General features: G+C 41.2%; 2 protein-coding genes across 5 annotated transcripts; both read left to right on the top strand.

Moving 5' to 3' along the window:
• The first annotated feature begins 2,011 nt into the window (after nt 1–2,011).
• Nucleotides 2,012–23,825, top strand: LOC124337106 (zingipain-2-like). 4 transcript variants are annotated; one of them, XM_046791159.1, is made up of 10 exons: nt 12,140–12,145; nt 15,384–15,387; nt 22,057–22,163; nt 22,235–22,387; nt 22,541–22,654; nt 22,754–22,804; nt 22,873–22,955; nt 23,031–23,160; nt 23,247–23,404; nt 23,499–23,825. In XM_046791159.1, the coding sequence occupies exons 3-10, from the start codon at nt 22,074–22,076 to the stop codon at nt 23,710–23,712; spliced, it is 993 nt and encodes a 330-aa protein (XP_046647115.1). In that variant the 5' UTR covers nt 12,140–12,145; nt 15,384–15,387; nt 22,057–22,073; the 3' UTR covers nt 23,713–23,825. The 4 variants fall into 4 exon arrangements, with proteins under 4 accessions (XP_046647113.1, XP_046647116.1, XP_046647115.1 ...); XM_046791157.1 differs by lacking the exons at nt 12,140–12,145; nt 15,384–15,387 and adding an exon at nt 2,012–2,057 and having other exon boundaries at nt 22,046–22,163; XM_046791160.1 differs by lacking the exons at nt 12,140–12,145; nt 15,384–15,387; nt 22,057–22,163 and adding exons at nt 2,014–2,057; nt 2,174–2,291.
• A 1,372-nt stretch (nt 23,826–25,197) lies between these two features.
• LOC124337105 (ervatamin-B-like) lies at nt 25,198–27,158 on the top strand. Its single transcript, XM_046791156.1, has 8 exons — nt 25,198–25,456; nt 25,547–25,702; nt 25,819–25,932; nt 26,047–26,097; nt 26,175–26,257; nt 26,347–26,476; nt 26,597–26,754; nt 26,838–27,158. Exons 1-8 carry the CDS (start codon nt 25,367–25,369, stop codon nt 27,046–27,048), a joined length of 993 nt encoding a protein of 330 aa, XP_046647112.1. The 5' UTR covers nt 25,198–25,366; the 3' UTR covers nt 27,049–27,158.
• The last annotated feature ends 538 nt before the right edge of the window (nt 27,159–27,696 follow it).

The following is a 27,696-nucleotide window of genomic DNA, read 5'->3' as shown; positions in this document are numbered from 1 at the left end:
ACGAATCATCTCGATAAGGAATTTTCAGTGACTTAATTTCGTCGGAGTTGGCTGAAATAAAATATTTCATGAGCATCACAATGAAAAACCTTAGATTTTATTTGTTCGCGTAAAACCAACGCCAATTGAATTGACTAATAGAACAGTCTCGCATCGCATCAATTAAAAACAAGTAAACAACCAAAAAAAGAAAGTCGATGTGCTTGGTGAGGTGGATGATGGACAATAACCGATGCAGGCAAACAAAACAAGTTGTGAACTGTCAAACCTCTTTCAGAAGTAGTTAAATGATGCGTTTAGACTGTGCGATCTCATAGAGGATGCAATACAAACGAGATTCGCTCAGGATTTTGAACCAAGAGTGCGGTCCAAGAGTCAAAGAGTACTATAGCATTCCTAATTTGGCGACCGTATAAAAAAGATGCTTAGATGTTAGAGCATAGGGTCGACAGCCGGTCAACGCCAATCAACGTGTTGCCAACTGGAAAACCTCCATCAGGTGTTAAAGTATACTCTGCGATCTGATTGCGGATGCCAAACAAACGCGATTGGCAACAAAAAAGACGTCAAAAAGGTTGTGGCGCCCAGAGGGAAAAACATTCCGAATATGAGGAGGCGCCCAGCAGTTCTACTCACATCAGCATCACAGGACTACAACAGGCCAACGGCATTGTTTGTCCCATTTACCAGCATTCCCTTGGGTAATATTTAACGACAAATCATTGCGGTTAAAACTTTGACGAATTTTAATTCTTGCTGCGCATTATTATCGTGATGAAATGAGGATGCATGCTGTTTGTCTACATTAAAAAATTTCAAAAGTGAGTTATTACGAAAAATATTTACAGAAGCAATAAAAAGCAATCTGAAGGTATACCCTAATTGTTAAAAAAACAGGAGGATTAAAGGTTTCCATGAAATACACTGCATTTATACGAGTCGTGCATCATAAAAAAAATCTAACAGGTCACATGCAGGTTAATAGAAGTAACGAAAACTATTACTTAAGCGATGATACTGTGATTGTTACTGATGCAGGAGGTCATCAGTCAAATCATATGACTGGAGGTCCACCACAAGCAAAACTTTTAAGCCCTCAAATCTGCACAGAGGAAAAAAGGTTACATTATAGTGGAAACAAATTTCCGTGCATCGACAAGGGGATAAATCATGCTATGTGTACTGAGGACACAAAATGAGTAATTTCGATTAGGAAGTTTCAGTGTTTTGCTATAGCGGCCACAGCATTTAAAACATTTATCTCGCATTTATCATATTTTCTGTCTCTTATTTGAAACTTCCTTCTTCTTTAATTCTACTTTCTTTATATTCCATCCCGTGGTTATTACGTAAAATTAGAATAGGGAGAAGAAGAGTAAACATTCAAAATCGATCAAAATTGTGGAGACCTTTGGCTTTGTGGGCACTAGTAAGTTGAGTATGGTACCAGAGTTGATGAATTTTTTCATATTTTTTTCATATTTCGACTGAAGGTAAAAACAAAAAAATAAAATAAACAGATGTAAAATTACTAAAACCTCACAAGTTTCAAGGTATGAATTCAAATCAACGAATAAGGGAAAGACGAAGTGTTTAATAAGATGGATCAACAACCGGTCAAGGCAAACAAACAAGTTGTGTACTCTCAAACCCCTTTCATGTGTTTTGAAAATGTAGGTTTAACCTTTGCGTTCTGATAGCGGATGCAAAACAAACGCGATTGCAGACAAACGACAAAAAAATTGATAAAATCGGAGTCAAAGAGTCTAAATTCCTAATTTGGGAACCGTAGAAAAATAATGCATTTTTGAATTAAGGGGGTCGTTAGCCGGTCAACGCTAATAAACGGGTTGCTAACGTGCCAACTGGCCGTTGTGATTGCGGATGCTAAACAATCGAGATAGCGACAGAAGATGACTAAAAGGGTGTGGCACCAAGGAGTAGCATTCCTAATTGGGCACCTAGTGCCCACTATAAAATGCTGAAATTTCTATACAGACTTTATTGGCATCACAGAACTACAGCAGTGTCGGTCTGACTTGCTAGCATTTTCTTGGGTAAAATTGAAATTCCAAATTATTGCCGTAAACACTTTGATGAATTATAATAATTGTAACGCATTTGTGTTGTATTTTGGTTTTCTAAATTTGTTACTTTACATTTTAAAAAATAGGATCAAAGCACTTTGTGACAGATTCGAAATGAAACTCTTCTTTGTATTGGCTGCACTTGCCATGGCCGTCTCGGTGGTCAAAGGCTATTCCGACGATGACGCCTGGAAGGACTACAAGGTATGCCAAGATTTGTTTTTTCTCAAACTATAGCGACTGTTCAATTATAACTGTGAATTTTAAAATGACAGAAAAAGCACAAGTTGGACTACAACATCGAAGATGACGGTGGAAAGCGAGACGGATTGCGCAAGAAGATTTTCCTCAACAATCGGGAAAAAATTAATAAGCATAACAGCCATACAAAAAGCTATTTAAGGAAACTAAATCAATTTGCCGCTATGGTAAGAGCATTATTCAATTTTACGACTCCATTCATGGTGGATAAAAGCGCTCGTTAGTAATCCGCACGGCGTGCAATTCAAATTTGAATACATTCATAGAATGTTAAACATCATAAATAATCGCTCGTTGGTGAATTTTTAATTTCAGGGCACCTGGGAAAAGAAACGATACCTGGGTGTCAATCCTTCAAAGGACCCTAAAGCTAATTTTCTCAAGTCCATTCCGGTTAACTTGCAAAGCCGCTAACTTCCTTCAAGTGTGAGTAGCTAATAACTGATTCGACCATTAAATAACACGCTCCAAATTTGTTACATTGAAACCATTATAACCATCATTTCGTGAAATTCATTCTTTTAATTTCCTTGGACGAATGTTTAGTTGGACTACCGTTTCGACCCCTGTATGCCGGAGATTAAAGACCAGGGATATGTAAGATTCAGTTTAATTTTTTAAATATACGTCTGAGAGCCATGGGGAAAATAAAAATGTGTCTTTTCATTCAGTGTGGAAGCTGCTGGGCGTTTGCCACCATTACTCCGCTCGAATTCTCTCAATGCAAGCTAACCGACAGCCCCGTTGTTTTGAGGTAAGTTAATATGTTGCTCCTCGTAAATTCACGAGTGCAACTTTGACTATAAACGAATGTTAATTTGTCGAATCACCTCATCGAAATTGCAGCGAGCAACACTTGGTCGATTGCGACAACACTAATGGTGGATGCAACGGCGGATGGTACACTTCCGCTTGGGACTATCTACAATCCAACAGTGGAGCTGTCAAAGGGACACTTTACCCTTACAACGCCAAGGTAAAAATACATGTTTCACGTAACCTTCAATTCCAGTTATCTTTGTTGGTTGGAGTGTCATTCGAGATTGCTTAATCACATTACTCTACAGGACGCTGTTTGCAAATTCAAAACCTCGATGACCGGAGCCCAGGTAGCGTCGTACGATTACGTTCAAAGTAACAACGCCACAGCCATGCAAGTAGCCCTGATGGAATACGGTCCTCTCGCAACTGCTCTCACTGTCATAGAGTCGTTTTTCGCTTATGGGTAAGTGTAAAATGATCCGATTGAAAGCATAATATTTTCCTTTTATTTTTAAAAATGTCATACGTCGACAGGGCCGGTGTTTACGACGATTTAGAATGTGATGGACAGTCTGTCAATCACGCTGTTGTCATCGTTGGCTGGGGCAATCAAAACGGAGTTGACTACTGGGTCGGCCGCAACTCGTGGGGAACCACCTGGGGAACCAATGGCTACTTTCTAATCCAACGTGGTGTCAACAAATGCGGAATCGAAAACTATCCAGCCTATGTTGCAGTAGCAGCTTAAGTCCGGTTGTTTTTCGCTGATTTGTTTCCATCAGTTTCAATATTTAAGATAGAAAAGCAAGCTTATCAGCTCGCCGAATGGATAGTCGTAAGCCAGTTAAAAACTGTCTTAAATGACAAATTCAGGACCTATTTTGTATTCAAAAGTGACGTTACGTTGTTGAGTGACAAAGGCACACGAAAAGCGAATTTGTGAGACAGCAAAACAGTAAGAAAATAAAACAAATTTATTCTGGGTTATTTTCAAACCATTGATCTTGTGTAACCTGACACAACATATTTAGCCGTCTTTCTTCCATCTTTCTAGCAAATAACCCATCGCCAGTCGATATTTTCAATGCTCTTTGATAGTCAAATGGCAAGACGGCCAAATCACTAATGTGTCTTACCCTTGAAAGAGCGACGAAAGTCAGGCCGGCGGTTTCTTTGGGACCGATGTCTACAACAGTTTTGCCTAGAGTTTCTCCTTGAGATTTCCATACGGTCATCGCATAAGCCAGGCGAAGGGGAAACTGAATCCGGACGGCTCTCGTGTCATCAGACCGTATGGATATTGCCGGGATTGGTATACAGTTGTGAGTTGAAATGCCGTTATTCATGGTTGTAGAGAAGAATTGAGGACCGGTATAATCAGGCCATCTAACAACGATGAAATCAGGCAGATCAACATTGGGCTGTTTGGAATAGACGATGTCAACCACGGTACCTCTGGCACCATTAGTGAGACCCACATCCGTGTTGATGTTGGATGTTAACGTTACTTGGGCTCCAATCGCAAGGTACAGTTCAACTTCAAGCCCTCGAAACTGATCAGATGGCTTTGACTTGCCACTTGAAGGCACATTTACCGACCGTAGTAGGGTGATTGGCATTTGAAGTTGTGGTAATTTAAAGTAATTCCTGCGATTAACAGCTTCGTTGGTGGCAAACAAGTAGGTCGCATCTTCAAAATCAGTGCCAAAGTTGGCAATGGCTTCCGGATTCCTTGCTTGAAGGAATTTCCACTGGTCTATGGAACAGTTTCCCTCTCTCAAAGAGTTGAGTGTGTCCAGGAATGTTTGCTGGTCAATGTCGCCATCTTCTACTTGTTGTCGTCGAACTTCTGTCAACTTGATGACGGATTGGAAAGCCAAGTAAGCGGCCCGACCCTCGTTGGCAAACGGTGCTGTTGATTGGGAATAGAGGGAAGGAGCAGCCACAGGAGGAAGCTGAGCTGGATCTCCAACCAAAATAACAGTCAGCCCACCACAAAAAAGGTTGTTGCCTTTAGCTTCACGAAGACGAGCGTCAATTTTTCCAAGCATGGTCAAGCTCAACATTGAATATTCGTCAATTATGATAATTTTAACATGACGAAATTTCTCTTGAAGAGCTGCCAGTTTCGCTCCATTAAGAGGGCCAAACTTTGTGCCTTGGCCTTTTTCTACTGGAATTTGAAATATCTTGTGCAAAGTTTCACCGCGGATGAGATGGGCAGCTTTCGCGGTGTAGGCCGAACGGACGATATGTTCTTTAGGGACAGCACTGGAAATTGCTGAAATAGTGAAGGTTTTGCCAGTACCAGCTGTGCCATTGACGATCAATAACAACTGTTTCCGAGATTGCAGAGCCTCAACAACCATATCGAACCACATTCGTTGTGAACGATTCAGTTGACTGGGACTGACAAACGGTAAATCTGTAGAATCAGTGCCGAGATCTCTTCCGTTGGTTAGATGATTAACCACCCAAGTGCTTCCACAGGCCAATTCATGTGGAGTGTAATGAAGCTGAAGACTAGTCAGCCAAGGGAAAGAACGGTCAATCACAGGTAGATCAGAACGAACTTCTTGTTCGCCAGCAGGTCGCATACCGACCGCTTGCTGCCATTCAAGTTGATTAAAGTTGTCGTTTTCAATGTTGTCTTCTTCCTGGAGGTCATCAGCTGCCTGATCTAATCGACTTTGTAATTCTTCGTCTAAGTTGAAATATTGACGCAGTTCCTGAGCTGCAGTCAATCGAAAGTCTTGCCATTGGCGTACGACAAGGTTGTCATCCAAAAGCATTGGAATAGATGATTCCGTCCATGGGAAAAACTTGATTAGCGAATATCGGCAGAACAGATGGTAGGTAGCTGACGTAGGAGAATTTCGATGCACCGGGAATGTCAAAACAATGGTCTTGTCCGGCTTGGGATTATTTCTAAGATTCCCTTTGACGACAGTGAAGTGACGACAAAACTCGATAAAATTGGGTTGATCAAGATTCCAATTGGGGTAGGTGTTTTGTTCAATGTAAACATGACGTTTGGCAAAGTAGGTAAGCAGAGTTGGTCGAGTTTCCAACTCACCAGTCGTTGGATTTCTGAAGACTTCGTTTACAGTCAGGTCCAAAGAAACGTTGACGTAATTGAAGGATGATTCACAGTGGTGGCCGGAAAACAAAATGCGCGACGCTTCACCTTTCCCGATGTCACGATGGCCAATGGAACGAATGATAGAGGAGCGAAAAGCGGAGCCAGCATTATCTGTGACATCAGCCTTGTTGATAATCGTTTTGATCACTTGCTGTAAAGTGTTTCCAGACCGCTCTTGTTTGCTAGCATACTTGACCATGTAGTTCATTGCAGCGTGATGATCAAGAATGAGCTGAAGATCTACATTGGCACACCAATGTTCCAACATTGATCTGTTGTGAACATTCATGTACTTGTCGTTTCTTTTGAGAACAATTTTCGCACGAACAGAGTCTGTGTTTCCGATTTTTTCAAAAACTATTCTCGATTCACTAACTAGATCAAAAGGAAAGTGGAAACGACATTTGCCGTCCTTCGATTTACAGTAACCGTCTGGTCGACAGACGTGACGTTGAACACAGTTTGCCAATCTTTCGAAGAAGTCGTCCATGGCTGCTCCATCGTTCAAAATTGACGAGACATTGCTTGAACACGGATGGGGAACTGGTACTTCAGCATTGAACGGGTTGACTGGATCAGACCGAGTATTACAGGCACACAACAGAGTATCGGCATACTTTAGAACCTTGAGTTCTGCAAGAATGCCGGCTTCAACTAGATCTTGCTTTTCTTGGACGTCTTGTTCGCTAAGGTTTGCTGTGTACTGTGGATCAGCTAGTTTTTGCGCCATAAGTCGGCCAGCGTAGACTTTAATCATTAGGTCGGCAATCCCCGGGTCGTTTTTGAGCTTTACAACACCGTGGGCATGAATGGCTGTTCTTGATTGCCACTCGAAACGATACCAAAACCATTCGAGATCCAAGACACCACCGAAAAAATGTTTCATGAAAAGACGTAATTTTTCGGAAAAGTACCAGTCTGCTAGATGTAAATTTGCATTTGTACTCTGGTAGCGAAGTTTTGGTTCAGCTGAACCGTTGGGCATGAGACGATGGAGGTCGTCCCAGTGATTGTCAGCAAAGCTAACAGTAAAAAAAGCCGTGCCAAGACCTTTCTGTTGCATTATAGCCTCTAATTCTCTCCGACGCTTGCTCCAGTAGGCGTCACTGCCAGTGACATTGGCTGTATAAGAGTACATTTTGCTGATGACCGAGTCAAGTTGACCGTTGGCAGCCATAGCCTTAAGTTCCTCCATAGACAATGCAGCTTCTTCGGGATTTTGTCTCAGAAAAACGGAACACTGCCCAAGGGCTCGATGGCGTCGTATGCGATCAACCGACCAAAAACAGAAGCGCTCATGTTCAGCAAACGGATAATACAAATACTCGTTTGGATGAGATTCGTCGGGTTCCTTTGTACAATCAATCTCGGCATATTTCATTAAGTGGTTAGAAGCAACGAGTTCGGATAGGTCTTGTCTGCGACCTTTCTTTGTTGGGTCAGCTTGCCCAAGAGGAAACAACTTGATGAAAGCCAGAGATGCAAGACCAGACATGACCTCAAATTCGTTGATAGGCTCAGTTGAAATTGTTGGCCAATTAACCGGATCGAGCGCATTTAATATTTCATTTTGTTGAGGAGGCCTGATGTTGTTTGAAATGACGAAAGCGACATCAGGAGGTTGTGGCTGATCAAGAATGTCTTCTGATGGAACATCCCTTGTCATGGCTCCTTCGTCAGTGACATTCAATTCATCGTTGTCGCTGTCCATCGTCGGAATATTTAACAAAGGTCCATCTTCGGGCAGCAAATCACAGTTGGTCTGGCTAAAAGTGATACGATGTGAAGCAAAGCCTGGATGGTTCTGAATGAGAAATCGGCCAACTGCTTCAACTCGTTTTCGGCAAACTTTGAATTCGGCACAGGTGTTGTCCACACCTCTCCTTCTTATGACGAGGCACGGAAGTTGCTCTGCTGTGAGAGGAATCTCTCTGATGAATCCGGCTACGTCTTGTTTGAAATTTGCCACGTAGCCACGAGAAACATGTCCACCAGAAGGTAGCCGGAAGACAGACATGATGGAAATTACTGGCGAGAGAAGCATTTCTTCAAGAGGAGTAAGTTCCCGAAAGTGCTTCTGAATTGCTAGTGGAATAGATGAAAAATCACGCACCATATCATTTTGAATGCCAAAAGGGTTGAATTCCGTAAGTTTCTTGCAACGGCAGCAAATGTAGGGATCGACAATTGCATCTGTTGTAGGCCACAATTCTCGACAGTGGAGGCAATGCTGCTGATTTAATTGATGCAATTCAGAATGGAATTTTTTCATATGCTTGTCGACGAAAGGTTGCTTATGAAGCGGTCCATTGACGGAAGCATCAAAAACATCTAGATATTCTTCTTTGGAGATTTGACGGGTTTCCCTAGATCGTCGTTGAATACTTGCATTACTTTGTCGCCTATCGTTAGCTTCATCTTGGGTTTCATTGGATATTCTGGCGGCAAATCGAGCAGCGGAAGCAGCAAGTCTAGCAGCAGTTTGTTGAGGACACTCGGCTTCTCTGTCGAATGTATGCCTCAGAGCATCTTCAGCACGGCGATTAACAGTCTGTTGTTCAGACTCGGCTGATCGTACTGCAGAATTCCTGAGAGCATTTGCTTCAAGTCGAGCACACCGCTGAACTTCAGACTCGGCTAATCGTGCTGCAACATTTCTAGCAGCATTTGCTTCAAGTCGAGCACAAAGCTGTACTTCAGACTCTGCTGATCGTGCTGCAGCATTCCTAACAGCATTTAATTCAAGTCGAGCACACCGCTGAACTTCAGACTCGGCTGATCTCGCTGCAGCATTCCTGACAGCATTTGCTTCAAGTCGAGCAAACCGCTGTTCTTCAGATTCCGTTGCTCTACGTTTGGCTTGCCTAGCTGCAAGTTCATCCTTTCGTTTTCTCTTAGAAGACATTTTGACGTTCGATAATCCGGGAATAGATTTGACTATTGCTTTTGGTGTGGTAAAAAAAACAATCAGGCAGAAACGGTGTTTTTGTGTGGTAAAAACAGTCTGACAGAAATGGTGTGTGTTTGGCACCCTTTAAAATCAATTTGTTTTTTTTATGGTAAAAACAATCGATATTCTGGGAATAGAAATCATCAAAGTGATGGAGCAATGTGATTTCTTGTTTTCTTTGTATGGTAAAAAAAACAATCAGGCAGAAACGGTGTTTTTGTGTGGTAAAAACAGTCTGACAGAAACGGTGTGTGTTTGGCACCCTTTTAAAATCAACTCGAGTCGAATCACCCTTATATAACCTCGTATCAACACTTTCTTTCGCAATTGCAATCCTGTGGGATTTTTCTGTCACAGTTCAATATCCTTGCAAGTTATTTTCGTTTAGTTTGCTCAACTCAAATGTTCCAATTTTTACACATAAAGTTCAATAATTGAATTTAAAAATAACCATCTTTTAGTCAAATAACTGCAAAACATAAATGCAAATCTGGTTGTTGCGTCATGGATGGGACATCAAAGACTGCGTCATCACGGCGATACTACGGACATCTGGTGGTGATTTGATTGGGCGGAATACATTCGTAAAATTATTTTACTCATGTTTAACCATCCATTACGAATATATTTCAATAAAAATTATTCGACGAGAAGGATGAATTTTAAACTTAACACGTTAAATAAATGACACTTACATATGTAGTGGAAAGTGAAATTTAAACCTAAGGTGAAAAAGTTGTAGTCGCCACCGCCAGATGTCACTAGTCGTTAAGCAATTATTTTAACAGTTTTTCATTAATTACAGGAGAACTAATTAAGTAAATGAAATTATTTTTGTTCTGGTCGCACCGCATATTTTTTGTCTAATTTTTAAGACCAAAAAGTCTGAAATGTGTCGTAAAAAGCCCGAGCTATGGAGCGTTACATACATACATACATACATACATACATACAGACAAAGTGACATGGCTTTTTTTTTTCTGCGTATGCGATTATTAGCTTCGCCCTTCGGGCTCGCAATAAAATTTCTCAGTCTACTGACTGAGAAATACCATTTTTAAAAATTGTGTTGTGGTGATGGAAAACTCCCAATAAATCTTTTAAATCCAAACGAAGACGTTTTACTTGAAACAATTTTTACTAAACAATTTCTGAAGGGGATTAAGTTGTTTGGCTCCGGAAAAAAATAATGAATGAATGAATGAATGAAATGTGTCGTAAAAAGCCCGAGCTATGGAGCGTTACATACATACATACATACATACATACATACAGACAAAGTGACATGGCTTTTTTTTTTCTGCGTATGCGATTATTAGCTTCGCCCTTCGGGCTCGCAATAAAATTTCTCAGTCTACTGACTGAGAAATACCATTTTTAAAAATTGTGTTGTGGTGATGGAAAACTCCCAATAAATCTTTTAAATCCAAACGAAGACGTTTTACTTGAAACAATTTTTACTAAACAATTTCTGAAGGGGATTAAGTTGTTTGGCTCCGGAAAAAAATAATTTGAATAACACGCTGTTGATTCGAGCCTAACAATCTGCCAATTCAGCGATCTGCTTGATCAAACACGGCCAACCTCAAACATCCACCGTGGAAATGTTGAGTGCGAAAATAAATAAAAACTAACGTGAGATGACGATATAAAGAGACGGGGGGAAAAATTAATTTACTTCTCGGCAAATGAAGCTGCGTGTTTTTTCTAATAGGTGGGACTCGATCGTGCAGAGAATTCGAACCGGTTTCTGAACGCCTGTTGACAAGGAAGTTGAGTGAACGTTTCATAATATAATCTGTTGCATTACATTTTTAAGATAGAAAAGCAAGCTTATCAGCTCGCCGAATGGATAGTCGTAAGCCAGTTAAAAACTGTCTTAAATGACAAATTCAGGACCTATTTTGCATTCAAAAGTGACGTTACGTTGTTGAGTGACAAAGGCACACGAAAAGCAAATTTGTGAGACAGCAAAACAGTAAGAAAATAAAACAAATTTATTCTGGGTTATTTTCAAACCATTGATCTTGTGTAGCCTGACACAACATATTTAGCCGTCTCTCTTCCATCTTTCTAGCAAATAACCCATCACCAGTCGATATTTTCAATGCTCTTTGATAGTCAAATGGCAAGACGGCCAAATCACTAATATGTCTTACCCTTGAAAGAGCCACGAAAGTCAGGCCGGCGGTTTCTTTGGGACCGATGTCTACAACAGTTTTGCCTAGAGTTTCTCCTTGAGATTTCCATACGGTCATCGCATAAGCCAGGCGAAGGGGAAACTGAATCCTGACGGCTCTGGTGTCATCAGACCGTATGGATATGGCCGGGATTGGTATACAGTTGTGAGTTGAAATGCCGTTATTCATGGTTGTAGAGAAGAATTGAGGGCCGGTATAATCAGGCCATCTAACAACGATGAAATCAGGCAGATCAACATTGGGCTGTTTGGAATAGACGATATCAACCACGGTACCTCTGGCACCATTAGTGAGACCCACAGCCGTGTTGATGTTGGATGTTAACGTTACTTGTGCTCCGATCGCATCGATAGCGAGCCCGAAGGGCGAAGCTAATAATCGCATACGCAGGAAAAAAAAACCCATGTCACTTTGTCTGTCTGTCTGTCTGTCTGTATGTATGTATGTATGTAACGCTCCATAGCTCGGGTGTTTCATGACAGATTTCGGACTTTTTGGTCTTAAAAATTAGACAAAAAATATGCGGTGTGACCAGAACAAAAGTTATTTCATTTACTTGATTAGTTCTCCTGTAATTAATGAAAAACTGTTTAAATAATTGATGAGTGACATCTTGCGGTGGCAACTACAACTTTTTCACTTAATGACTGGTGACATCTTGCGGTGGCGACTACAACTTTTTCTTTCTAATTTTCTTTTAAATTCCACTTTCCATTCTTAACGTGCTTGTCATTTACTTAACGTGTTAAGTTTAAAATAACGTGTTAAGTTTAAAATTAATTCTTTCTTGTCGAAAAATCACCACCAGATGTCGATAGCATCGCCGTGACGCAACCATGCCCCAACCATGACGCAACAACCAGAATTGCATTTAAGTTTGCAGTTATTAAACTAAAGGGTGGTTATTTTTAAATTTTCAATCATTGAACTTTATGTGTAAAAATAGGAACATTTGAGTTGAGCAAACTAAACGTAATTAACTTGCAAGGATATTGAACTGTGAATGAAAAATCACCACCAGATGTCGATAGCATCGCCGTGACGCAACTATGCCCCAACCATGACGCAACAACCAGAATTGCATTTAAGTTTGCAGTTATTAAACTAAAGGGTGGTTATTTTTTAATTTTCAATCATTGAACTTTATGTGTAAAAATAGGAACATTTGAGTTGAGCAAACTAAACGTAATTAACTTGCAAGGATATTGAACTGTGAATGAAAAATCACCACCAGATGTCGATAGCATTGCCGTGACGCAACCATGCCCCAACCATGACGCAACAACCAGAATTGCATTTAAGTTTGCAGTTATTAAACTAAAGGGTGGTTATTTTTAAATTTTCAATCATTGAACTTTATGTGTAAAAATAGGTTAAATATGAGTTGAGCAAACTAAACGTAATTAACTTGCAAGGATATTGAACTGTGAATGAAAAATCACCACCAGATGTCGATAGCATCGCCGTGACGCAACCATGCCCCAACCATGACGCAACAACCAGAATTGCATTTAAGTTTGCAGTTATTAAACTAAAGGGTGGTTATTCTTAAATTTTCATTGAACTTTATGTGTAAAAATAGTAAAATATGAGTTGAGCAAACTAAACGTAATTAACTTGCAAGGATATTGAACTGTGAATGAAAAATCACCACCAGATGTCGATAGCATCGCCGTGACGCAACCATGCCCCAACCATGACGCAACAACCAGAATTGCATTTAAGTTTGCAGTTATTAAACTAAAGAGTGGTTATTTAAATTTTCAATCATTGAACTTTATGTGTAAAAATAGGAAAATATGAGTTGAGCAAACTAAACGTAATTAACTTGCAAGGATATTGAACTGTGAATAAAAATCACCACCAGATGTCTATAGCTTCGCCGTGACGCAACCATGCCCCAACCATGACGCAACAACCAGATTTGCATTTATGTTTTGCAGTTATTTGACTAAACAATGGTTATTTTTTTAATTCAATGATTGAACTTTATGTGTAAAAATAGGAACATTTGAGTTGAGCAAACTAAACGAAAATAACTTGCAAGGATATTGAACTGTGACTGAAAAATCCCACAGGATTGCAATTGCGAAAGAAAGTGTTGATACGAGGTTATATAAGGGTGATTCGACTCGAGATGATTTTAAAGGGTGCCAAACATACACCGTTTCTGTCAGACTGTTTTTACCACACAAAAACACCGTTTCTGCCTGATTGTTTTTTTTACCACACAAAGAAAACAAGAAATCACATTGCTCCATCACTTTGATGATTTCTATTCCCAGAATATCGATTGTTTTTACCATACAAAAAAACAAATTGATTTTAAAGGGTGCCAAACACACACCGTTTCTGTCAGACTGTTTTTACCCCACAAAAATACCGTTTCTGACTGATTGTTTTTTTACCACACCAAAAGCAATAGTCAAACCTATTCCCAGATTATCGAACGTCAAAATGTCTTCTAAGAGAAAACGAAAGGATGAACTTGCAGCTAGGCAAGCCAAACGTAGAGCAACGGAATCTGAAGAACAGCGGTTTGCTCGACTTGAAGCAAATGCTGTCAGGAATGCTGCAGCGAGATCAGCCGAGTCTGAAGTACAGCGGTGTGCTCGACTTGAAGCAAATGCTGTCAGGAATGCTTCAGCACGATCAGCCGAGTCTGAAGTACAGCTTTGTGCTCGACTTGAAGCAAATGCTGTTAGGAATGCTGCAGCACGATCAGCCGAGTCTGAAGTACAGCTTTGTGCTCGACTTGAAGCAAATGCTGCCAGGAATGCTGCAGCACGATCAGCCGAGTCTGAACAACAGACTAGTTATCGCCGTGCTCAAGATGCTCTGAGACATGCATCCGCCAGAGAAGTCGAAGTAGAAATTCAAACTACCGCTAGACGTGCTGCTGATGCGACAAGGCATACAATCGCCAGAGAAGCCGAATCAAAACTTCAAGCTTCCGCTAGACGTGCTGCTGATGCGACAAGGCACACATTCGCCAGAGAAGCCGAATCGGAAATTGAAGCTTTCGCTAGACGTGCTGCTGATGCGACAAGGCATACAGTCGCCAGAGAAGCCGAATCGGAAATTCAAGCTTTCGCTAGACGTGCTGCTGATGCGACAATGCATACAGTCGCCAGAGAAGCCGAATGTCCTCAACAAACTGCTGCTAGACTTGCTGCTTCCGCTGCTCGCTTTGCCGCCACTATATCCAACGAAACCCAAGATGAAGCTACTGATAGGCGACAAAGTAATGCAAGTGTTCAGCGACGATCTAGGGAAACCCGTCAAATCTCCAAAGAAGAATATCTAGATGCTTTTGATGCTTCCGTCAATGGACCGCTTCATAAGCAACCTTTCGTAGACAAGCATATGAAAAAATTCCATTCTGAATTGCATCAATTAAATCAGCAGCATTGCCTCCACTGTCGAGAATTGTGGCCTACAAGAGATGCAATTGTCGATCCCTACATTTGCTGCCGTTGCAAGAAACTTACGGAATTCAACCCTTTTGGCATTCAAAATGATATGGTGCGTGATTTTTCATCTATTCCACTAGCAATTCAGAAGCACTTTCGGGAACTTACTCCTCTTGAAGAAATGCTTCTCTCGCCAGTAATTTCCATCATGTCTGTCTTCCGGCTACCTTCTGGTGGACATGTTTCTCGTGGCTACGTGGCAAATTTCAAACAAGACGTAGCCGGATTCATCAGAGAGATTCCTCTCACAGCAGAGCAACTTCCGTGCCTCGTCATAAGAAGGAGAGGTGTGGACAACACCTGTGCCGAATTCAAAGTTTGCCGTAAACGAGTTGAAGCAGTTGGCCGATTTCTCATTCAGAACCATCCAGGCTTTGCTTCACATCGCATCACTTTTAGCCAGACCAACTGTGATTTGCTGCCCGAAGATGGACCTTTGTTAAATATTCCGACGATGGACAGCGACAACGATGAATTGAATGTCACTGACGAAGGAGCCATGACAAGGGATGTTCCATCAGAAGACAGTCTTGATCAGCCACAACCTCCTGATGTCGCTTTCGTCATTTCAAACAACATCAGGCCTCCTCAACAAAATGAAATATTAAATGCGCTCGATCCGGTTAATTGGCCAACAATTTCAACTGAGCCTATCAACGAATTTGAGGTCATGTCTGGTCTTGCATCTCTGGCTTTCATCAAGTTGTTTCCTCTTGGGCAAGCTGACCCAACAAAGAAAGGTCGCAGACAAGACCTATCCGAACTCGTTGCTTCTAACCACTTAATGAAATATGCCGAGATTGATTGTACAAAGGAACCCGACGAATCTCATCCAAACGGGTATTTGTATTTTCCGTTTGCTGAACATGAGCGCTTCTGTTTTTGGTCGGTTGATCGCATACGACGCCATCGAGCCCTTGGGCAGTGTTCCGTTTTTCTGAGACAAAATCCCGAAGAAGCTGCATTGTCTATGGAGGAACTTAAGGCTATGGCTGCCAACGGTCAACTTGACTCGGTCATCAGCAAAATGTACTCCTATACAGCCAATGTCACTGGCAGTGACGCCTACTGGAGCAAGCGTCGGAGAGAATTAGAGGCTATAATGCAACAGAAAGGTCTTGGCACGGCTTTTTTTACTGTTAGCTTTGCTGACAATCACTGGTACGACCTCCATCGTCTCATGCCCAACGGTGCAGCTGAACCAAAACTTCGCTACCAGAGTACAAATGCAAATTTACATCTAGCAGACTGGTACTTTTCCGAAAAATTACGTCTTTTTATGAAGCATTTTTTCGGTGGTGTCTTGGATCACGAATGGTTTTGGTATCGTTTCGAGTGGCAATCAAGAACAGCCATTCATGCCCACGGTGTTGTAAAGCTCAAAAACGACCCGGGGATTGCCGACCTAGTGATTAAAGTCTATGCTGGCCGACTTATGGCGCAAAAACTAGCTGATCCACAGTACACAGCAAACCTTAGCGAACAAGACGTCCTAGAAAAGCAAGATCTTGTTGAAACCGGCATTCTTGCAGAACTCAAGGTTCTAAAGTATGCCGATACTCTGTTGTGTGCCTGTAATACTCGGTCTGATCCAGTCAACCCGTTCAATGCTGAAGTACCAGTTCCCCATCCGTGTTCAAGCAATGTCTCGTCAATTCTGAACGATGTAGCAGCCATGGACGACTTTTACGAAAGATTGGCAAACTGTGTTCAACGTCACGTCTGTCGACCAGATGGTTACTGTAAATCTAAGGATGGCAAATGTCGTTTTCACTTTCCTTTTGATCTAGTTAGTGAATCGAGAATAGTTTTTGAAAAAATCGGAAACACAGACTCTGTTCGTGCTAAAATTGTTCTCAAAAGAAACGACAAGTTCATGAATGTCCACAACAGATCAATGTTGGAACATTGGTGTGCCAATGTAGATCTTCAGCTCATTCTTGATCATCACGCTGCAATGAACTACATGGTCAAATATGCCAGCAAACAAGAGCGATCTGGAAACACTTTACAGCAAGTGATCAAAACGATTATCAACAAGGCTGATGTCACCGACAATGCTGGCTCCGCATTTCGCTCCTCAATTATTCGTTCCATTGGCCATCGTGACATCGGGAAAGGTGAAGCGTCGCGCATTTTGTCTTCCGGCCACCACTGTGAATCATCCTTCAATTACGTCAACGTTTCTTTGGACCTGACTGTAAACGAAGTCTTAAGAAATCCAACGACTGGTGAGTTGGAAACTCGACCAACTCTGCTTACATACTTTGCTAAACGTCATGTCTACATTGAACAAAACACCTACCCCAATTGGAATCTTGATCAACCCAATTTTATCGAGTTTTGTCGTCACTTCACTGTCGTCAAAGGGAATCTTAGAAATAATCCCAATCCGGACAAGACCATAGTTTTGACATTTCCGGTGCATCGAAATTCTCCTACGTCAGCTACCTACCATCTGTTCTGCCGATATTCGCTTATCAAGTTTTTCCCATGGACGGAATCATCTATTCCAATGCTTTTGGATGACAACCTTGTCGTACGCCAATGGCAAGACTTTCGATTGACTGCAGCTCAGGAACTGCGTCAATATTTCAACTTAGATGAAGAATTACAAAGTCGATTAGATCAGGCAGCTGATGACCTCCAGGAAGAAGACAACATTGAAAACGACAACTTTAATCAACTTGAATGGCAGCAAGCGGTCGGTATGCGACCTGCTGGCGAACAAGAAGTTCGTTCTGATCTACCTGTGATTGACCGTTCTTTCCCTTGGCTGACTAGTCTTCAGCTTCATTACACTCCACATGAATTGGCCTGTGGAAGCACTTGGGTGGTTAATCATCTAACCAATGGAAGAGATCTCGGCACTGATTCTACAGATTTACCCTTTGTCAGTCCCAGTCAACTGAATCCTTCACAACGAATGTGGTTCGATATGGTTGTTGAGGCTCTGCAATCTCAGAAACAGTTGTTATTGATCGTCAATGGCACAGCTGGTACCGGCAAAACCTTCACTATTTCAGCAATTTCCAGTGCTGTCCCTAAAGAACATATCGTCCGTTCGGCCTACACAGCGAAAGCGGCCCATCTCATCCGCGGTGAAACTTTGCATAAGATATTTCAAATTCCAGTAGAAAAAGGCCAAGGTACAAAGTTCGTCCCACTTAATGGAGCGAAACTGGCAGCTCTTCAAGAGAAATTTCGTCATGTTAAAATTATCATAATTGACGAATATTCAATGTTGAGTTTGACCATGCTTGGAAAAATTGACGCTCGTCTTCGTGAAGCCAAAGGCAACAACCTTTTTTGTGGTGGGCTGACTGTTATTTTGGTTGGAGATCCAGCTCAACTTCCTCCTGTGGCTGCTCCTTCCCTCTATTCCCAATCAACAGCACCGTTTGCCAACGAGGGTCGGGCCGCTTACTTGGCTTTCCAATCCGTCATCAAGTTGACAGAAGTTCGACGACAACAAGTAGAAGATGGCGACATTGACCAGCAAACATTCCTGGACACACTCAACTCTTTGAGAGATGGAAACTGTTCCATAGACCAGTGGAAATTCCTTCAAGCAAGGAATCCGGAAGCCATTGCCAACTTTGGCACTGATTTTGAAGATGCGACCTACTTGTTTGCCACCAACGAAGCTGTAAATCGCAGAAATTACTTTAAATTACCACAACTTCAAATGCCAATCACCCTACTACGGTCGGTAAATCTGCCTTCAAGTGGCAAGTCAAAGCCATCTGATCAGTTTCGAGGGCTTGAAGTTGAACTGTACCTTGCGATCGGAGCACAAGTAACGTTAACATCCAACATCAACACGGCTGTGGGTCTCACTAATGGTGCCAGAGGTACCGTGGTTGATATCGTCTATTCCAAACAGCCCAATGTTGATCTGCCTGATTTCATCGTTGTTAGATGGCCTGATTATACCGGCCCTCAATTCTTCTCTACAACCATGAATAACGGCATTTCAACTCACAACTGTATACCAATCCCGGCCATATCCATACGGTCTGATGACACCAGAGCCGTCAGGATTCAGTTTCCCCTTCGCCTGGCTTATGCGATGACCGTATGGAAATCTCAAGGAGAAACTCTAGGCAAAACTGTTGTAGACATCGGTCCCAAAGAAACCGCCGGCCTGACTTTCGTGGCTCTTTCAAGGGTAAGACATATTAGTGATTTGGCCGTCTTGCCATTTGACTATCAAAGAGCATTGAAAATATCGACTGGTGATGGGTTATTTGCTAGAAAGATGGAAGAGAGACGGCTAAATATGTTGTGTCAGGCTACACAAGATCAATGGTTTGAAAATAACCCAGAATAAATTTGTTTTATTTTCTTACTGTTTTGCTGTCTCACAAATTTGCTTTTCGTGTGCCTTTGTCACTCAACAACGTAACGTCACTTTTGAATGCAAAATAGGTCCTGAATTTGTCATTTAAGACAGTTTTTAACTGGCTTACGACTATCCATTCGGCGAGCTGATAAGCTTGCTTTTCTATCTTAAAAATGTAATGCAACAGATTATATTATGAAACGTTCACTCAACTTCCTTGTCAACAGGCGTTCAGAAACCGGTTCGAATTCTCTGCACGATCGAGTCCCACCTATTAGAAAAAACACGCAGCTTCATTTGCCGAGAAGTAAATTAATTTTTCCCCCCGTCTCTTTATATCGTCATCTCACGTTAGTTTTTATTTATTTTCGCACTCAACATTTCCACGGTGGATGTTTGAGGTTGGCCGTGTTTGATCAAGCAGATCGCTGAATTGGCAGATTGTTAGGCTCGAATCAACAGCGTGTTATTCAAATTATTTTTTTCCGGAGCCAAACAACTTAATCCCCTTCAGAAATTGTTTAGTAAAAATTGTTTCAAGTAAAACGTCTTCGTTTGGATTTAAAAGATTTATTGGGAGTTTTCCATCACCACAACACAATTTTTAAAAATGGTATTTCTCAGTCAGTAGACTGAGAAATTTTATTGCGAGCCCGAAGGGCGAAGCTAATAATCGCATACGCAGAAAAAAAAAAGCCATGTCACTTTGTCTGTATGTATGTATGTATGTATGTATGTATGTAACGCTCCATAGCTCGGGCTTTTTACGACACATTTCATTCATTCATTCATTCATTATTTTTTTCCGGAGCCAAACAACTTAATCCCCTTCAGACATTAAAGTTGTAGTCGCCACCGCCAGATGTCACTAGTCGTTAAGCAATTATTTTAACAGTTTTTCATTAATTACAGGAGAACTAATTAAGTAAATGAAATTATTTTTGTTCTGGTCGCACCGCATATTTTTTGTCTAATTTTTAAGACCAAAAAGTCTGAAATGTGTCGTAAAAAGCCCGAGCTATGGAGCGTTACATACATACATACATACATACATACATACAGACAAAGTGACATGGCTTTTTTTTTTCTGCGTATGCGATTATTAGCTTCGCCCTTCGGGCTCGCAATAAAATTTCTCAGTCTACTGACTGAGAAATACCATTTTTAAAAATTGTGTTGTGGTGATGGAAAACTCCCAATAAATCTTTTAAATCCAAACGAAGACGTTTTACTTGAAACAATTTTTACTAAACAATTTCTGAAGGGGATTAAGTTGTTTGGCTCCGGAAAAAAATAATGAATGAATGAATGAATGAAATGTGTCGTAAAAAGCCCGAGCTATGGAGCGTTACATACATACATACATACATACATACATACAGACAAAGTGACATGGCTTTTTTTTTTCTGCGTATGCGATTATTAGCTTCGCCCTTCGGGCTCGCAATAAAATTTCTCAGTCTACTGACTGAGAAATACCATTTTTAAAAATTGTGTTGTGGTGATGGAAAACTCCCAATAAATCTTTTAAATCCAAACGAAGACGTTTTACTTGAAACAATTTTTACTAAACAATTTCTGAAGGGGATTAAGTTGTTTGGCTCCGGAAAAAAATAATTTGAATAACACGCTGTTGATTCGAGCCTAACAATCTGCCAATTCAGCGATCTGCTTGATCAAACACGGCCAACCTCAAACATCCACCGTGGAAATGTTGAGTGCGAAAATAAATAAAAACTAACGTGAGATGACGATATAAAGAGACGGGGGGAAAAATTAATTTACTTCTCGGCAAATGAAGCTGCGTGTTTTTTCTAATAGGTGGGACTCGATCGTGCAGAGAATTCGAACCGGTTTCTGAACGCCTGTTGACAAGGAAGTTGAGTGAACGTTTCATAATATAATCTGTTGCATTACATTTTTTAAAAGAATTTTAGTAATTGTCTGTTTCCCATATTAAATTCAGAATTTTAGTTTATTCTTATACTCACTCCTTTAGCTATTACATAAAATTAGGAAAGGGCGAAGAAGAGTTACATTCCACAACCAAATTTGTAGTGGCCTTTATGGTGATGAACTTTTAAATTTCATGAGCATCAAAATTAAAAATATTGCGAATTTACTCTTTCCCGTAGTATCTTTAGCTGGATCGAGAAAACAAGTCCCAAGGTATGAATTCAAATTCATTAATAAAGAAAGACGAAGTGCTAAGGTATAAAAGTCCGTCTTACTAGACGGATCGACAACCGGTCGAGGCAAACAAACAAGTTGTGAAAAATAAACACACTCTTTAAGTAGTGGAAATGTGTGTTTAGATTCTGCGTTCTGATATGGGACGCAAAACAAACGCGACTGGCGACAAAAAAATATGACAACAACGGTGTCAAAGAGTCTAAATTCCTAATTTGGGACCCATAGATAAATAATGCATTTTTTTTGTTTGAGTTGATAGCCGGTCAACGCCAATCAACGTGTTGCCAACTGGCAAACCTCTTTCAGGTGTTACAGATGTGTAGGGTGGACTCCGCGCTGTGATTGCGGATGCGAAACAATCAAGATTGGTGACAGAAGTTGACAAAAAGGGTGTGGCGCCAAAGAGTAGCATTCCTAATTAGGCGCCCAGTTCTACTATAAAAATGCTGCAATTCCTATACAGACTTTATTAGCATTACAGGACTACAGCAGTATCGGTCTGACCTAGCATTTCCTTGGGTAAAATTTAAATTCCAAAATATTGTCGTAAAAACTTTGATGAATTATAATTTTAACGCATTTGTGTTGTATTTTGGTTTTCTAAATTTGTTATTTGCATTTCCAAAAATAGGATCAAAGCAGTTTGTGACAGATTCGAAATGAAACTCTTCTTTGTATTGGCTGCACTTGCAATGGCCGTCTCGGTGGTCAACGGCTATTCCGACGATGACGCCTGGAAGGACTACAAGGTATGCCAAGATTTGTTTCTCTCAAACTAATAGCGACTGACAAATTGTAGCTAAACCACGTATTTTTACAGAAAAAGCACAAGTTAGACTACAACATTGCAGGTGACGATGGAAGGCGAGACGGATTGCGCAAGAAGATTTTCCTCGCCCAGAGGGAAAGAATTAATAAACACAACAGCGAAAGCAACAACTATTTACAAGCACTCAGCGAATTTTCCGTTATGGTAAGAATAGTTCTCAAATCTCTTCACGACAAACATGGTGATTAAAAACGCTCGTCAATAATCCGGACGATGTGGCAAAAGCGTTCAAAATTGTTATTTTATATTCGTCCAATATTAAACATCTGGTGCTCGTTGGTGATTTGTCAATTTTAGACCGCCTGGGAAAAGAAACAATTCCTCGGTATTGATTCTTCCAGGGTCCCTTCCGCCGAGTTTCTCAAGTCCATTCCGGTTTTTAACTCGCAAAATCGCAAACTTCCTCCGAATGTGAGTAGCTAACCAAGTAGTCCATTACATTGCCCAATTCAACCTTTTTCTATCCTAACGTAAAATAAATGTTTTAACCACCTCGGATGCGGATATTAGTTGGACTACCGTGACGACACCTGCATGCCGGAGGTTAAAAATCAAGGAGGGGTAAGATTCAGTTTGATTACAAACATCTGAGAGCAGTTAAAAAATACAAATTTGTCTTGCTGCTGCAGTGTGGAAGCTGCTGGGCGTTTGCCGCCATGACCCCACTCGAATTTTCGCAATGCAAAGCAAACGGAAAGCTGGTCGATTTGAGGTAAAGTTTATAAATGCACCGATGGATTTGTAACAAAAGAAATCTATCAAACACCGGTTATTACGGTTATTACAGTGAACAGCAGTTGGTTAGTTGTGACTCCGTAAGTAGTGGGTGCAACGGTGGGTGGTACGTTAGCGCCTATAACTATCTACAGAACAGCGGCGGATCTGCAAACGAAACACTTTACCCTTACACCGCCCAGGTAAATAAATGTGTCGCGCAACTCTTATACTAGCAGTGTACATTTTGTGTCACTCGAGAAAATTGAATCCGCATTCATTTACATAGACAGGTGTTTGTCAATTCCAAACCTCGACGGTCGAAACCAAGGTCTCGACTTACGGTTACATTCAAAGTCAAAACGCCACCGCCATGCAAGCAGCCCTGCAGCAATACGGTCCCATTGCAGTTGCTTTGAATGTCGTAGACTCGTTTTACGGTTACGGGTGAGTGTAAGATTGATTGTCCGATTGACTGCAATAGATAGATGAGCCAGACGCAATCATATTTGCCCGTTTGGGTATTCATTTACGTTGACAGGAGCGGCGTGTACGACGACAAGGCTTGTGATGGCGTATACATGATCAATCACGCTGTAGTCATTGTTGGTTGGGGCAAACTCAAGGGAGTTGACTACTGGATCGTACGCAACTCGTGGGGACCTGGCTGGGGAGCGAATGGTTACATACTAATCGAGCGAGGCGTCAACAAGTGCCTGATTGAATTATATCCAGCCTACGTTAAAGCAGCTTAAGTGTTGTTTTTTTTTCGCCGATTGCTGGTTTCAATATTTAAAAATTTACCCGTCTGCCATTTTGAAAAATGATTTGATGGTAGAAAAACCCCGAATAAATTTATTTAAACGAAGCGAAGAATTTTGGATTTCTGTAATTCTGCAAATGCTGTGAGTGTTTTGAAAAATTCTCGAGCTCCGCAAATTAAATATCGCCAACTTTTTGACAAACAATAATAGTGGCAATAGTACAATTCAGTTGCCTGATTTGCAAACAAAAGCTGTCAACAGCAAGGCAATCCTCCAACTCCACTCACCACGCAAATGATGACGAAAATTTGAAAAATAACGTGAATTGGCGCCACAAAATGAGACGGGAAAAAAGTGAATCCACAACTCGACAGATGGATACTGTGTTTTATTTGTCAAGTAAAATTCGGGACCCGATCGTGAATTCGAACCGGTTATTTCTGAACGCAGCTGCTGACATGGAAATTGAGTGAACGTTCCACCAGTGACTAATCTGTTGCATCAATTCTCTTTTACAAGATTTTCGGTGGTAATAATACTCGCGCTGGCCAGCATTTCACGCCGGAGGATAGCCGCTAGCCGGAGAAGCTTGATGGGACTTGACAAGAAGGGAACCAGTGTGCCCAGTGTCTTTATCTATCGATTTTATCCGGGCAAGAGTCATTGAAGTCACGCAATGTTAAGTTAAGGCTTTCACCAGACAGATGGCGGAAGCCGTTGAATTTCGTTCTAGTGCGGCAGAAAATACATTCCGTGCCACCAATTACAGGACTGATTGGCAACGTTCGGTCATTCTTCATCGCTCTGAGTTAGAACAAGCTTCACAATAATCAAATTCACGGTTTATTAGTTGACAACTTTCGATTTTGAAGTGTTTAAGATGTGCGTTTACAAGCGTCTTATCCATTATAATATGACACAGAATTTTAAAACGTCACCATCAAAAGTTACCAGTGCATAGAAAAAGCAAAATTTGGTAAAACGTAAACCTACAAGAAATGGCGGGGAAACCTGAGAACAAGCCTTAAAAAATCGCTCAGTTTTCTTTTCCTTTTCAAGTTTTTCCAGGTTTTATCCCGGATTCAGTTGGAATGATAATAAATAAGAATTGCACAATTTCAACTAGCTCACAGTGTGTACGTCGAGACTGGAGGCGAGTGCAACAATCAAACCAAAATGCATTCGCTTTGAATTATGGAACCACACCCTATACTCGCACAGTCTAAAATTCAAACGTGGAATAAGCGAAATCAAAGTGCTGTCGAGTAAATTGGGTCGATAACGGTCAACACAAGTTGATAACTTTCCAACAGCCCCCAGATGTCGTACAAATGGACTTCTGTGTTCCTTGTTCAACCGCGGAAGCCAAATCAAACGAAATGATTGCAACCTGATGTTGATCAAAAGGATGTCAAAGCTCTACTTACTCCTAATTTGGCGTTTTTTTCCTTGCATATAAAAATGATGCACCTCCTAAACAGGATTTATTTGCACTAGAGAACTACACCAGCCTCGGTTTGAAGTCACAGCGTTTCCCGGGTAACGCAAAATCATCGTCGTAAAAACTTTGAGGAATTTTTATTCTTGCGCATTGTCGTGTTGTCGTGTCCCTTTTGTTATTCGCAGCGTGTAGAAGTGACTTGAAATGAAGATCTTTTTCGTATTGGCTGCACTTGCCATGGCCGTCTCGCTGGTCAAAGGCTATTCCGATGAGGACGCTTGGAGAGATTACAAGGTAAGCCAAGAAGGCTTTTCTCAATCTATTACATCAAGCGACTGGTAAATTTTAAAACATTTAGAAAACCACGAATTTTTAAAATTGCAGAGGAAGTACAATTTAAACTACAACATTGCGGGTGACAATGGCAAGCGAGACAGGGCTCGCAAGAAGAATTTCCTCGCCCAGATGGAACAAATCAAACGACATAACAGCAAAAAGGACAACGGCTTTTTCCAGGAACTCAATGAATTTTCCGTCTTGGTAAGATTCCAAGTGATGATGTGTCAAGAGCACTCAAATTAAACCAATGCGATCTAAACATAGTAGCAATAATCACAATCACTCGTTTGGCACTTTGGTGAACATTTCAAATTCAGGGACCCTGGGAAAAGAAACGATTTCTCGGTGTGAATGCTTCCATGGTCCCTAGCGCCGAGTTTCTCAAGTCCATTCCGGTTTTCGACTTGCAAAGTCGCCAACTTCCCCCCAGCGTGAGTGGCTAACTGAGTCAATCTTTCAAATTTTGTTCAATTATCAATCCAATATTATATAACTGCCATCTCGGAAAATTCATTCTTTTAATTCACTTTGGACGAATGTTTTAGTTGGACTACCGTTTCGACCGCTGTTTACCGCCAATCAGACAACAAGGGTGGGTAAGATGATTCAGTTCGACTACATCTCGGAGAGGAAGGAATTGCTGGGAAAATTAACGCTAGTCTCTTTATTTTAGTGTGGAAGCTGCTGGGCGTTTACCGCCATTACCCCGCTCGAGTTCTCGAGATGCAAGATAACCGGAAGTCCCGTTATGTTGAGGTAAGCTCAAATGTTTCTCCTCATCAACTAACTCTCGGATGAATTTTGGAATCAATAATTTGCTAATGATCACTTCCGTCCAATTGCAGCGAGCAGCACTTGGTGGATTGCGACGCCACTAATAACGGGTGCAACGGTGGGTGGTACGTTAAAGCCTGGGATTATCTCAGGTCCAATGGCGGATTTGCAAGAAGACAACTCTACCTCTACACTGCCAGGGTAAAATAATTCGTCGAAAAACAAAAAAAAAACAAAAAAAAACTTGTCGATTATTATTTTCTTTACGTTTACGCCGGACTGTCATTTGGAATTAATACCTAAAATCACATTCATTTACAGAAAGGTCCTTGCAGATTCAGACCCTCCATGGTCGGAGCCCAGGTATCGACTTACGGTTACGTTCAAAGTAAAAACCCGGCAGCCATGCAATCAGCCCTGCAACAATACGGTCCAATTGCAGTTGCCATCACCGTCGTCCCATCCTTTTACTCTTATGGGTAAGTGCAGAACGGTTCGAATGATACGCCATATAAGAGCAGACACAATTTTTTTTCTTTTTCTTTTATTAATTTGTTTACAGGGGCGGCGTGTACGACGATCCGGCTTGTGATGGAAAGGATGTCAATCACGCCGTTGTAATAGTTGGATATGGCAAACTCAACGGAGTCGACTTCTGGATCTTTCGGAATTCTTGGGGGACCGGCTGGGGACTTTCGGGATACGGTCGAATCAAGAGGGGCGAAAACAAATGCAACATTGAAACCTATCCCGCCTATGCTGCAGCCGCTTAAACTGAATTCTTATAATTTATTTCATATTTTTTCCTCGTCTGTTTCAATATTTATATTTCTTTGATTTGCTGTGTTTTGAAAAAATACGAATAAATCTATAATTTAAACTATCTCATGAATATTCAACTTTTTACTATGACCGTCAGCAGACAAGTTTGAAAAAAAATTCCGTCACATCCGATTACAATGTACATCCAAAAAGCAGCAAACAAGTCAACCTGCTATTTGACTTTGGTATTGCTTTGGCCAGACGCAGCAGATAGCATACTAGTTTCCATTGGTTTGCAGAGAACAGCTTTCGACCGATTCCAATCGACGCATCAAGAACAGTTAGATAGAACTTATTGAGTCATTGAATACACGTTGAATCGAACATGACTTGTTATTCAGTTACCCTTGGCAGCATGTAAAGGGCGTTGTTGTCGTACGATGCGTACGCGAGTTCACCCTTTGATAATGCGCATCACGTATTCCAATCATCGATGGAGTGAAGAAAAAACACACACAATCGCAAAAATGGCCGGCAGCCAAAGTGGAGCAACAACCGGTCAACCAAACTACTTATACTTGAAAGAATAACCAGGAACGTTTTTGTACTTGCCAAAAGTTTACAAACAAGAAGTAGATCAAGAATATATGCAAGTGAAG

Source organism: Daphnia pulicaria, chromosome 4, assembly GCF_021234035.1.
Source record: "Daphnia pulicaria isolate SC F1-1A chromosome 4, SC_F0-13Bv2, whole genome shotgun sequence".
Taxonomy (NCBI): Eukaryota; Metazoa; Arthropoda; class Branchiopoda; order Diplostraca; family Daphniidae; genus Daphnia; species Daphnia pulicaria.
This window is presented reverse-complemented; position numbering and strand designations above follow the sequence as displayed.

What these genes read in the sequence shown, in the direction of transcription:
- LOC124337106 (XM_046791157.1), top strand. Translation starts at nt 22,074, where the DNA reads ATGAAACTCTTCTTTGTATTGGCTGCACTTGCAATGGCCGTCTCGGTG. An exon ending in GGAAAGCTGGTCGATTTGAG is followed by an intron (nt 22,956 to 23,030) that starts GTAAAGTTTATA and finishes CGGTTATTACAG; the next exon opens with TGAACAGCAGTTGGTTAGTT. An exon ending in GACTCGTTTTACGGTTACGG is followed by an intron (nt 23,405 to 23,498) that starts GTGAGTGTAAGA and finishes TTACGTTGACAG; the next exon opens with GAGCGGCGTGTACGACGACA.
- LOC124337105 (XM_046791156.1), top strand. Translation starts at nt 25,367, where the DNA reads ATGAAGATCTTTTTCGTATTGGCTGCACTTGCCATGGCCGTCTCGCTG. An exon ending in TCAATGAATTTTCCGTCTTG is followed by an intron (nt 25,703 to 25,818) that starts GTAAGATTCCAA and finishes TTTCAAATTCAG; the next exon opens with GGACCCTGGGAAAAGAAACG. An exon ending in GGAAGTCCCGTTATGTTGAG is followed by an intron (nt 26,258 to 26,346) that starts GTAAGCTCAAAT and finishes GTCCAATTGCAG; the next exon opens with CGAGCAGCACTTGGTGGATT.